Genomic DNA, 13,443 nt, shown 5'->3' with positions numbered 1-13,443 from the left:
TTACCGGCGATGCACAACCTAGAGTTGTTTTTTATGAAAGACCGGCAGTCGCCCATGCATACCAGCCTCCTCTCTCCACGCCACCGAAGTTATCTAAGGAAGAGGCAAAGGTCGATACAGCTTGGCACCAGTGACGTCGCAACTCATTTCTACAGCTGAGTGAACTGGAGCAACGTGAAATAAAGTGTCTTGCTCAAGAACACAACACGCAGCCCGGTCCGGGAATCGAACTCACAACCTCATGATCGTAAGCTCAACACTCTAACCACACACACACACACACACACACACACACACACACACACACACACACATATATATATATATATATATATATATATATATATATATATATATATATATATATTTCCTCTCGATCTGGTCTAACGACCCTCCATGTTTGTTTTCGTTCGGTTTCCTTGTATGTCTCCACTGTCCTGTTTTTGTACCCTCCATAAATCCTAAATTTTATTCTGGTATTTATGGGAGCAACTGTCTTCGAAGACTCATATTGTCGTTGATTACTCGAAATGGGGAGTAGATAGACTGCCGACAACTGATGACGGGTCGTTCTTTGTATTACTTGTCCTGTTTTCCATTTTTTTCTCTCGTTGCTTACGTATTCAATTCATTTGTTTTCGTATTTCATGTTATTTACTGTTGGTGACGTCCTGTACTCATATATGCATATATATATATGTGTGTGTGTATGTTTGTATGTATGTATGAATGTAGGTAGGTAAGTAGGTAGGTAGGTAGGTAGGTAGGTATCTTGATTTCAAGTTTTGGCCAAGGGCAGCAGTTTTAGGGGAGGGACAAAGTTGATTAACTCGACCCCAGGGCTCAACTGCTACTTATTTTATCGCCCCCGAAAGGATGAAAGACAAAGTCAACTTTGGCGGAATTGAGTGTGTGTGTGTTTGTGTCTGTCTGTCTGTCTGTGCGTGCATGTGTGTGTATGTGTCTGTCTGTCTGTCTGTCTGTCTGTCTGTCTGTCTGTCTGTCTGTCTGTCTGTCTGTCTGTCTGTCTGTGCGTGTGTGTGTATGTGTGTGTGCGTGCGTGTGTAATCACATTGTTTGCAATCTCCACAATTAAGGCTTTTAAATAAATAACTCTAAATTTATTTATGTATTTATATTATACATTATAGATTTATATTATATAATACATGTTATTTATATGATACATTGCAAATTAACACAAAAATAAATTAATCATTAAAACAACAACAAACGTGCTTACCGACAGACTGAGAACAACCACATTAAACAATAAGCAATATCGTTGGATAAGAAATATCGTTAATGCATTAAAATTTATATATATCAAACTATGTCACGTTATGATCACAGCATACACTATTGTGTGTGTGTGTGTGTGTGTGTGTGTGTGTGTAGGCGCGCTCGCGTGTGTGCATGTTCATAATATCTGCTAATCACTTTTCCTCTTCTAATTCATAGTTTATTCACTTTACTAATTCTACTGGTTAGTTGAATCCATTTTCTTGCTCTCTGCTTTTGTACTTCAGGTTTAACGAATTTTGATGGAGATAATAATTTTGTCAGCGCTGTCATATTCTGGAAAGAGAGAAAAAAATATACTTATGAGAAGCTCAAAAAGGCTTTAGTTCTTTTAACTTACGTTTTAATTAGTTTTATTTATTCCAACTCTTTCCGTTCTGAGTTTAAATACTGCTGAAGTCAGTTTTGACTTTCATCCTTTGATAAAATAGAGGTACCAGTCCAAGACTTCTGACCGATGGTATTGACTCAAACTCGCCCTTAAAAATTCTTGGCGTTGTGCCTCCGTCAGAAACCGAGCTAGCGGAATCATCAGCGTATCGGACAAAATGCTTAATAGTATTTTTCAAAGCATTTCTTTAGGTTCTGAGTCCAAATATTGCAAATGTTGTCTTTGCCTTCCATATTTTCGGGATCGAAAAAATAACAGCCATTTGAGCTCTGGGGTCGATGTAATCGACTACTATTCTCCCCACCAAAAGTTCCAGGCCTTGTGCCTATAGTAGGAATTATTATTATTATTATCATTATTATTATTATTATTATTATTATTCAGTAGTTTTATTTTTATAACGTGCTTTCACTTCACTACCGAGCGCAGCTCTGTGCGCCTTGGGTACGTGCTGTGGTTTGCTGTGGTGCTCTTATGTTTACTGTATTGAAAGTGTTTTGCGTAGAATGTGTGCAGTACCCAGTAGTGCAATTTTCTGTATGTTATATATATTTGTAAGTCCTGGTGTTTTTGTTATGTATTTGTCTGAATATTTTTTTATTATACCTAAGGCACCTACTATGATAGGAATTGTTTCTGTTTTTAGATTCCACATTCGAGTTATCTCTATTTCCAGGTCTTTGTATTTTGAAAGTTTTTCCATTTCTTTTAGAGAAACGTTATCATCTGCTGGTATTGAAACATCAATTAGAAGGCATTTTTTTCCTTCATGATCTTTGACAACTATATCTGGTCTATTTGCCTTAATTTCTCTATCTGTGTGTATTGGCATATCCCAGAGTATGGTTGCTTTCTCGTTTTCTGTGACCTTTTCTGGCGTGTGTTTATACCATCTTTTTTCTGTTGCTATTCCATAATGTTGGCATAGCTTCCAGTGTATATAGGTCCCAGCTCTGTCGTGTCTGTGAATATATTCCTTCTTAGCCAGGACTGGGCAGCCGTTCTGAGTTCAAATTCCGCCGAAGTCGACTTTACCTTTCATCCCTTTGGAGTCGATTTAATCGACTGGCCCCCTCCCCCAAACTATCAGGCCTTGTGCCTATAGTAGAAAGGATTATTATTGTTGTTGTTACTGTTGTAGTTATTGTTCGTCTGTCGACACTTGCTGCACATTGCTCCGTAAGTTTTACTGTTATTCGTATTGTTATACATTGTTACACATCGTACATTTGTTATTGTTACTTTGTTAAACAAACCAGGACCTTGGGAAACTGGTTAGTTCTTCTCCATCTGTAGCCCTTAGAGACTATTTTAGTGTTTGTTTGGGCTAAGACATCCCTCTTCTTCTTCTTTTTTTTTGTTTTTGTTTTTTTGTTTTTGCTAAAATCAAAGATCGAAAACTGTCCGTTTGCTGATAAGAACAGCCAGTTGTCCGGAAGAGAGAACAGCCAAGTCGTGAAAGATAACGACTGCTATAGCAACAACAAGAACAATAGCACACATGAAACATATGAAAATTAATTTCACTTGCTTTTGATCTCCCCTTCACCATCGCAAGAACAAAAGAAAATGATGAAAAGCAACAACACAAGTGAAAACACTGCCACCTCCACCGCTACCCCTGGTGCCAGCAGCAGATCCAACACCACCACCACCATTACCAACATAATTAACGAAAAAAAAAAAAGAAAACAACGAAATCGAAGCATGCAAATCCAGTCGGACCAGTTTCAACTTTGCGTAAGCGACTCGACAAGTAAGTGAAGATATTTTATTTAGATGAAAATGAGTTCAAGAATACAAAATGCATGTTGGAGAAATGTGACAGAAATGTGGTACTAAACATTCCTAGAACTGTCCAGCAAGAAATTAATTTACGGAGAGTTCTATTTAAAACAATTGGCGAAAATCAGGGAAGTATAACAGGCAACACAGAAAGAAATAGAGAAATGCTTAAAACCGATGTGGAAGAGCAAGACCTATATGCCCGGGGGAAGAAATATGGGACTATCGAGGTAAGGTTCGCCTCAGAGGAGAAAGCAAAAAATCACACGACAGCTACCCTAACGAGTGATGAAATAATTCTCATTCCTATTTACCTCATTCCTATTTAGAATACTGAACATCCCATCAGAGATTGACATCTGCTGGTTAGTGGCTGCTATTCTCCTTGACATAGAAAAGAAAACCAAGATTCTACGGATACAAAAGATTCACAAGCAGAACTGGTTAGGTCAAGGGATGCAGCTTTTAATACAAGCTGACCAGAAAAGCGTTGAGGCTATCCCGGATTACATAAGTCTACTGGATGCCACAAAACTTCACGTGGCTATCGCGGGCAGAAAACCAAAATGTCACCTGTGCGGGGCACAAACTATCTAAAGGCCTTCTGCCCACAACAACAAAAAAAAGAGAAGAGAGACCTTCGTTTTAGCTAACACCACTACTTCCACCACTACCACCACCACCACCACTATCACCATCTTCACCACCACAACCACAACAACAACAGCAGAAGCAAGCAACTGCAGCTGCAAAGACAACAGTAGTAGCAACAACTGCAATCACAGAAGCACCGACAGCAGTAGCAGCAACAACACCAAAACCAACAATGGAAACAACTGTAGAAAAATAACCAACATCGACAGCAGCAAAAACAACAGCATCAGAATCGCTCAAAACAACAACACAAAATTTATCAACAGAAAAACCACAAAAAGCTCCGCAAGATTTTCTCCTCCCGTGTTCAGAGCAATCAGACATGTCCTGCGGTGAGGAGGAGCAGGAAGAGCCAAAGTGGGAAAAGGTTCGGAGATCGAACAAAAGAAAAAGAAATAAACCAATACCGACATCAACACAAAAAAACTGGCAGGTATGACCAGAAGGAAGAGATACGAAGGAAAACAAATACTTAAAGATCTTCCTCAACAGCAGCCACACCAGTACCAGACTTAATGTACGTCCTGAGTTCAAATTTCGCTGAGGTCCATTTTGCCTTTTAACCTTTCAGGGTTGATAAAGTAAGTACCAGATGTGCAGTGGGATCGATATAATCGAGTAGCCCTTCCCCCAAAACCTCAAGCCTTATGTCTATAGTAGAAAGGATTGTTGTTGTTGTTGTGGTTGTTAAAATGGTTGAGGGCTGATTGAATGGCCGACTCTAAACTGGTGGCTTCGACTGGATTCCACAACTGGAAGAAGGTACTTAGCCTGGGTATTCAAATGCGAAGGTCAACATTCATGCTCTTTTCCAGAATCCTTGAGACAGGTGAATGGAAGAGAGGTCCGAGTCTCCTGAAACCAGAGGTCCTGGCCTAAATGCTTGCAACTAAGTAGAGTCTGCTTAGAGAAGGTAACAGCTTAAGTCTACCATTCAACAAGAAAGGTCCACCTGACCCGCTTCCACACAGTTTCAGTCTACTAAATTCCAGTCTCAACGCTTCGGTTGTGAAATATGCCGCACAGTTGAATTGAACCCACGAAGTCACGAGGTGCAATTCTTAAGCAAACATCCATGCCTGCTGTGAATTTCTTAGCAGAGTTTGTGTTGTTTATTTTCTTACAAAAGAATATCAACGACCTCAGCCTGCTGAAATGGCTGGATCAGTAATGTGTATGTTTGTGGCGATGGTAGGTGGAAGTGATAAACTCAAATATAGACTCACCTTCAAGATAAGTGGAGGTTTTCACCGGAGAAAATAAGAAGATTGGAAATTTAGAGGCTGCAAAGGAACAAACCATGCCCTTTTTATCGTCTCTGACCAGAAGCCAGCCTACATCCTTTTTACAGCGGCCGTATTCCTTATTGATATAAAACCGTCTTTTGTAAATAGAATCTCTGAAAAAAAAAGTTCGAAGTTGTTTTGGTATTGAAGAAAATTGAAGTTCGATAACTGTAGGGTTTATATATTATATAATTACATGGAAAAATGTGAGCAAGAGAAATAATAGTCTTAAGATTATAAATCTGGAAAAGTACAGTATACTCGGAAAAGTACAGGACACTCGGAAAAGTACAGGACACTCGGAAAAGTTCAGGACAAGTGTTTACATCTTGTAAAGTACAGAACAAGAAAATTTTTACGTAAAAATTGCAGCTAAGGATAAAATTTCAAATAAAATATTTAGATCTAGAAAATATTAGCTTTTATTAAAACTAAAAATTTTATTACAAGTTATTACTTCTATTTGTTATTATTTCTTACTTCTATTGTAAAGTAAAAATAACTCAAAATATTTTTTGCATTTTATAAAGATTATTAATTAGAAATTTGAAAATAGCTTATAAAAAATAATAGTAATACATAATTAGTTAGTACAATAAATGGAATAATGCAAAAATTAGTTATATATTACAATAAAATCTACCTATAACAACAAATTCACAGTAAAATTTGCTCGAATTATTGCTCAAGGTATTGCCAATTTTTCACATTTTTAGTCTTGACCCAATGTCAATTTAAAACATAATGAATTTGCCTACCATATATACTATTCTACTTTGCATAAAATTTTAGCTATATTGGTACTTCTAGCTCTCATTTTTTAAAGTATTCTAGTGTGTCAATATTTCAACAAAATGATGGTACCTTTTGTAATTATGATGTTACTTTGTAAATTAAAATCAAATAATTTTTTATATTCAAATTTTATCCTTAGCTGCAATATTTTAAGTAAAAATTTTCTTGTTCTGTACTTTACCAGATGTAATAACTTGACCTGTACTTTTCCAGATTTATAATCTTTATAAATGTGTGTGTGTGTGTGTGTGTGTGTGTGTGTGTGTGTGTGTGTGTGTGTGTGTGTGTGTGTGTGTGCGTGCGTGCGTGCGTGTGTGTGTGTGTGTGTGTGTGTGTGTGTGTGTGCGTGCGTGCGTGCGTGCGTGCGTGTGTGTGTGTGTGTGTGTGTGTGTGTGTGTGTGTGTGTGTGTGTGTGTGTAAGCAGATAAATTTTCTTTGTAAAACTTGTACTTCCTATATTTGTCAACCTAATTGTTGGTCTAAAGTATTTGTAGACTGGACTTAACTGACTATCAAAACAAACAAAAAAAGATGTTGATTTATTAGTAAACAATATATATACTCACTCTCCGATTATACTAAAAATACTAGGTTTATTTGTCTTAAGGTCAGTCCAAGGCGACGATTTAATCAGACGATTGAGGCAAAACCAGTTCATTTTGTTGCTCTGTTTTCCATCAAATATCATACTCACCACTATTTGATTGTCTTGCTCAAGAACGAATTTAACCTGGAAATATTATTGGATATGATAAGCCACGACCTTGGTAAAAAAAAGGCTGTTAATTAAAACACATAGAATTGAATAGTCATGTACAATGGTAATCAGAAACAAAGCCTTTCCTCAGATGTTTACGAACAGTTGCTCATTTACAAGCAGAGACTTTGATACATGCACACACACACACACACACACACACACACACACACACACACACACACACACGTATACATAAATAACACAGATGAAATGTGGTTCACTACAGCTGTTTCAAACATGTTTTTCATTGATGAATAGAAATATTACATCATGCATAAAAAAAACAAAAGTTTTCTATTCATCAATATAAAAGTATGTCTGAAACAGCTGTAGTGAACCACAATTTATTTGTTGTTATTTGTTTATCATTCACCTAACTCGGAACCTGCAATTCGCTTTTTTTTTCTAGAGTCTATTGAGTGCAGTGCAAAGGGTGCAGCGAGTGTTCCCATGTGCTAGCTTGACGACTCGTTGTATATTCAATCGGCCATTTGTGATTGTACGCACAACCGAAGTACAAATCCGTGTTTACTTTAGTAAGTACGTATTTGCACTGAAACATTATTTGTACATGATAGTGATATCACCGCCCTGATCTTGGTGCTTTAGTATTTAAGTACCTGATTCTTTTGAACCCTGAAATTTTATATGTATACACACACACAACTGCTTGTTCTTCTTACACCTATGTGTGTGTATATATATGTATATATATATAACCAGCCGAAATTGCATAGGTAATCAGGAACTCGACTGAGGATAGAAAACTCCGAATGATCCGTCCTTGTTTTCCTTGTATCGTCTGTCTGGATATTTTGTTGTCCCTTTTTTGTTTCACCTAACTGTCTGGATGTTTTGCATCCTTGTCCCATTTTTGTATTATATATATATATATATATATTATATATATATATATATATATATATATATATATATATATATATATATATATATATATATATATATATATATATATATATATATGCATACATACACACATACATAAAAAATACAGAGGGATTATGCTTCACTACAGCTGTTCACTACATGTTTTTTATTAACAGACAGGCAGACAGACAGACAGACAGACAGATAGATAGATAGATAGATAGATAGATAGATATATAGAGAGATAGGAAGACAGATAGATAGATAGATATGTACGTAGAGTTATATAGTTGTAGAATTGAATGAAATACCTCTTGCACGTGAAGCGAAGCCCAATTTTCAATCAAAGAACTTTTAAAGACACTAAGTGAATAGTTATTGGATGCCTTCCACACTCCGCTCAAAGGTGAGTTATATAGTTCATAAGGGTTTCTGCTTGTGCCAGCGACGGATTCAAACACTTGTATCCAACTATGTTTGTGATCTACAAAACAAATGCTATTTTCCGTTAAAACAGATGCTAAATGAAGCTCAAAGAAAATATTTTTGACATTGTTTCTGTATTATTATTATTATTATTATTATTATTATTATTATTATTATTATTATTATTATTATTATTATTATTATTATTATTATTATTCAGTAGTTTTATTTTTATAGAGTGCTTTCACTTCACTACCGAGCGCAGCTCTGTGTGCCTTGGGTACGTGCTGTGGTTTGCTGTGATGCTCTTTATGGTTACTGTATTGAAAGTGTTTTGCGTAGGATGTGTGCAGTGCCCAGTAGTGCAATTTTCTGTATGTTATATATATTTGTAAGTCCTGGTGTTTTTTTTTATGTATTTATCTGAATATTTTTATTATTATAATTATTATTATTATCATTATTATTATTATTAATTTTTTTCTTCTTCTTTCAGTTCTGTTTCCATTTCTTGCCGAGTGTTTATCCGACCCCTAGGGCAAAGAAACTCACTGTATACATTGATAGGCCATTAAAATAAACACGCCTGATTGTTCATTTACAAAATCAAATAAAGTTATGTGAAAAAAAAAATTAAATGGATGATAAGCATCAATGCTCTTCAAAATACGTGTAACGTGTCGGTTAAGACAATCTTTTGCACTTCTTGCAAAGATGATAAGCCAGGGATCATTCTCAAATATCTATTCCGTTCCTGTTTTTTTATCATTCCTAGTGCTGCTACAATTACTGGTATTCTCATCGCCTTGAGATGTGAAATCTTTTTAGATTTCGATTAGCAAATCTCTATATTTTCTGAGCTTAGTCAAACCCCTTTTGCCAGATATTATGATCACAAGGAATACTCATTTTGATCGATAGTAATAATAATAATAATAATAATAATAGAACAAAACTATGTACAAATCCAAATATATGGTACCTTAGGCATAACACCTACATGAACTTCTGACTTGTTGTCTCTTGAGGTCTCTGGGTGAGACTTGGATCCAACTTGTACAAATGCAAAGCAAAAGTCAAACATAAAATAATAATAATAATAATAATAATAATAATAATAATAATAATAATAATAATAATAATAATAATAATAATAATAATAATAATAATAATAATAATAATAATAATAATAATAATAATAACAACAACAACAACAATAATGATGATAATAATAATAGCTATTATTATTATTACTTTTTACTTTTAATCTGCATGTTTGTTACAGTCACTTGCCGAGACACACCCAGTGTCCTGGGGCGAGTGATGGATAAGAGATGTTACAGTATGATTGAAAGCTTGGGAAGGGGGAAGTAGCGAAATATCTTCATGTAATACAACACAGACATTTAAATTGATAGGGTTTTTCTCAGGATGTGGGGCAGTACTTGTCAGTACAATCTTTTGGATTTCTCTGAGACATGTTGTTGTTGTTGTTATTATTATTATTATTATTATTATTATTATTATTATTATTATTATTATTATTTTAATCATCATCGTTGTCGTCGTCGTCGTGATCATCATCATCATCATCATCATCATCATCATCATCATCATCATCATCATCATCATCATCATCATCATCATCAATAATACTGAAAACTTAGAATATTTCAAAGGAAAAAGACTAGCAAGGATATTTTACAGAAAGACTCGCACAAAATAAAAGAAAAGAAAAGAAAACAATGACACTTCTGTAGACAATAAAATTGATGTGAACAATTCCGACGACACGTCTGAAAACAAAATATTTAACTACACATACATTTTCCCAAACAAAAGCGTATATCTAAAATGTTCGTCCTTCGCTAACGCTACAAGCAATAGACAAATGTTTGCAGTAGGTAATCTCGCTGAAGGTTGAACTATTGTGACAGCACAATAAAACCAAAGCAAGTGCATGTTTTCTCGAAGTCATCAGAAAGGAAAGAACTAAATTATTTTCTCATCTAGAAAGTTGTAGATGCTTTCCTTGTACCTTCCTGAAAGGACTACTGGAAGTAGATCTAGCCGATATGTGGGGTACGATCTCTTCTATCGAGTAGGACACACCATGTGGAAATACATGTCTCCTGTTTAAAACTGAGGACAGAGCGAGAAGACACGGTAAACTAGCACTTCACAGGTCTGCTCATAAGCTAATTCCCACAAAATATGGACTGAAGTAATCCGAAGATCACCATAAAAGACGTCAGAGAAGACGTTGACAGTTGGCTTGTCATTTTTAAGGCACTGTATCGAAACCTGTATCTAGGTGGAAGGGCCTTTCTGGACATGTGTCCTGATGACTTTTGAAGACCGTGAAAAGGTATTCCAGAAATGTGTTTCACAGTAGAAAGGATCCTTATTATTGTTGTTACCGCTGTAATTGTTGTTGTTGCATACCTGCAGGGTATGAAGCGACAATCTATGATTCACTGGTTCACTTAAATATGCAGACAACAGTTTTTAAAAAGTACAGTAAATTTCATTTTGTGTCAAATATACAATGGTTAAAATTTTACTTTCACTAAACAATGAGGTGATATTAAATTCATTTAGTAGATTTAACACTGCCAAGACATTGTGTAAGTTTGTATCTTAAATAAATTTGATTTTATCTTATATATACAAAAATTGAATCTTATCTTGTATAATCAGACTTTATGTGTTACCTTGAATAATCAGATAGTGGATTTAATGTTTCTTTATTAGACACTGTCGTGAGAAATCTTAGCTGATGACATAGCCTGGGTTGCCAGCATTCAGAGCAAGACAAGTATTGCAGGGTAGGCGCGTCATTTTTCATTATTACGACTTTATTCAAAGGCAGCGATCTGGAAGAATTGTTAGTACTCCGGACAAAAATGCTTAGCGGTATTTTGTCCGTCTTTATTTTCTGAGTTCAAATTCCACCCAGGTCGACTTTTCCTTTCGTCATTTTGAGATCGATAAAATAAATACCAGTTGAGCACTGGAGGCCGATCTAAACGACAAGACCCCCTCCCCCAAAATTTCAGGTCTATAGTAAAAAAGATTATTACTACCCAGATACATATATGTCAGTTTCTTTTTAGGATTTTTTTTCAATAATATAGCTTTTGAAATTTAAAAATTTAAGAAGTGCAATAAGTACAGTAATCCTTTTCAACAAATTACAAACTGTATTTTAGTAATCCTTACCTTCTAAAGAGTAATACAGCTGGTAATTGGAGTCATATTCTAAAGACGATCCATATTCCGGAAGGAAACTGTATAACTTACATGAAGGATTCCTATTCTTTTTAAAAACGAAACAGCAACAACTTTGCACAGAAAGACAAATCATTGTTCCGTGTTGAGCAGATTCGCAAGGATATGTTCCTAAATCATCGCGTGAACCAGGTGGGGAATAGAATCGGTAAGATGGCATTGAGTAGAATATCTTTTGTTTTGATTGGTTGTTTGTTTCGGCATCTTGAAATATTGATAGTAATAATATAACTGCCAGGGAGGAAAATGGCGTCATCTTGTAAGATTTTCAGTTTACAATTAAGCCGATTTGTTGTTTTCTTTCGTTTTTGATTTTTTTTCTGTTTTCAGTATCTGCGGAGAAGGTTTAATCTAATTTCACAGTGAACGTTTGACTCCCAGAGAATCAATGCATTCGAAAGTATATCATGAAAATTATTTAAAGTTCTGCAGAAATATATCAGAGAAATTTTGATTGGTGAAAAGCTGGAAGAAACACTTTAAAACAACAAAACCACCCAACAAATACTCACTCGAGATATAAAGTAACATATATGAACAAATATTTGCAAAGCTCTCTTTAAGAGTATATAAAAACCGCTTGACCGAGGAGAAAAGGTGTGCTTACTGGTTTATTGATTTTTGTCTTGAAAGGACTTGAAACAGCAGGTGTTATTATAATCGAAGAAGAAAGCTATCACAACCAATAGCCCAGCTCTTTCATCATCATCCTTTCTATCTTACGCTCTTTGCTAATTACGAGAACAAGCTAATCATGATGTCACTCATTAGGCTGTCTAATTATCAGTTTAACATTTTAAAATCCACTTTCTTTAGGGTTTAATTAGAAAGGAAGAAAAGTGTTCTTTTTAATTATGTCACCAAAGCCTTACCGAGAAAAGTTGGTGTGATAGAGATTAGTTTAGATACCCAGCTTGATTCAATTTATTTAATTTATAAAATCTGAAAAATGTTATTATTAAAAAACATCATTTGTCTGTTTCACATGCAGTGTTGCAGAGGGGTTTTTTTTTGCCCAATCTGACAGATTATCGATCACAAACAGATAATAATATTTCGACAAAATTCTTATTCCGATTTCTCTATTTCTTTAGTAACATCTCTCTTATGTTGAACGATTTATTGCTTCTAGCCATTATGAAGACGACCACTTAGAGACGAATACTTTCCCGAGCTTTGTATTATATCTACGACTTAAGAAATTTATGAGTTTAAAATTTCCGCGTGAATAAGTTGCCATCTTTCGACAGAAAAATCGTGAGTTTATATTCTTTGACAAACCTCTCCTGCCTTACTTCCATTGGTTTGAGAAAGTAGCCTGATTACATAGATTACTGGGATCGAATTCTCACATATGAAAAATAGAGAATAATTAAATATCAAAATTAAAGAAGTTAACTAAATTTTCAATAAATATGAATCAATGATCAGCAAAACATTAGTGGATTCCAATGAATCGTAGAGATTCAACTTTAGAAGCAAACATGAACCAAGCTCTAGTGATGTGTTGGACAAATCACACTTAATTGTTTTTTTCTTTATGGAAATACACATTGGAAGCTAGAGTACTCTGTGTTTAGAAATAAGACATGATGGTCACAACCGGAAGTCATTGTTCGAAGATTTACTCAGTCATGGCTAACACAGGGTCAAATAATAACTACGCAGCGCAAATAGAATCAGCAAAATATTTTTGATATCTTTTTCCATGTTCAGTGACTGCATTTCGTTTATGTTCGGTATATTTTTCTACTAAATTAACCTTTTATTCGCTGAAGAGTTTCTGTTAGAGGTAAGTAGAGACTTCCTAATGTACACAATTCGAATTAATTTGATATTAAACAGAGCAAAGCTAGTAGGGGTGG

General features: G+C 35.1%; 1 protein-coding gene across 1 annotated transcript; it reads right to left on the bottom strand.

Annotated features, from left to right (window-relative positions):
- Positions 1-1,240: 1,240 nt before the first annotated feature.
- LOC128247650 (uncharacterized) lies at positions 1,241-12,118 on the bottom strand. The gene is made up of 5 exons (XM_052967622.2): positions 11,510-12,118; positions 8,173-8,345; positions 6,780-6,943; positions 5,359-5,531; positions 1,241-1,578 (listed from the first exon to the last, which is right to left on the bottom strand). Exons 1-5 carry the CDS (start codon positions 11,832-11,834, stop codon positions 1,532-1,534), a joined length of 882 nt encoding a protein of 293 aa, XP_052823582.1. The 5' UTR covers positions 11,835-12,118; the 3' UTR covers positions 1,241-1,531.
- Positions 12,119-13,443: the final 1,325 nt, after the last annotated feature.

This window comes from Octopus bimaculoides, chromosome 4 (assembly GCF_046866305.1).
Source record: "Octopus bimaculoides isolate indiv1 chromosome 4, ASM4686630v1, whole genome shotgun sequence".
Taxonomy (NCBI): Eukaryota; Metazoa; Mollusca; class Cephalopoda; order Octopoda; family Octopodidae; genus Octopus; species Octopus bimaculoides.
Note: the sequence above shows the minus strand (reverse complement) of the source record. Positions and strands in the feature narration are given on the sequence as shown.

What these genes read in the sequence shown, in the direction of transcription:
- LOC128247650 (XM_052967622.2), bottom strand. Translation starts at nt 11,834, where the DNA reads ATGACGCCATTTTCCTCCCTGGCAGTTATATTATTACTATCAATATTT. An exon ending in CTTCGCTTCACGTGCAAGAG is followed by an intron (nt 6,944 to 8,172) that starts GTATTTCATTCA and finishes TAATATTTCCAG; the next exon opens with GTTAAATTCGTTCTTGAGCA. An exon ending in AACCTCCACTTATCTTGAAG is followed by an intron (nt 1,579 to 5,358) that starts GTGAGTCTATAT and finishes CTCTCTTTCCAG; the next exon opens with AATATGACAGCGCTGACAAA.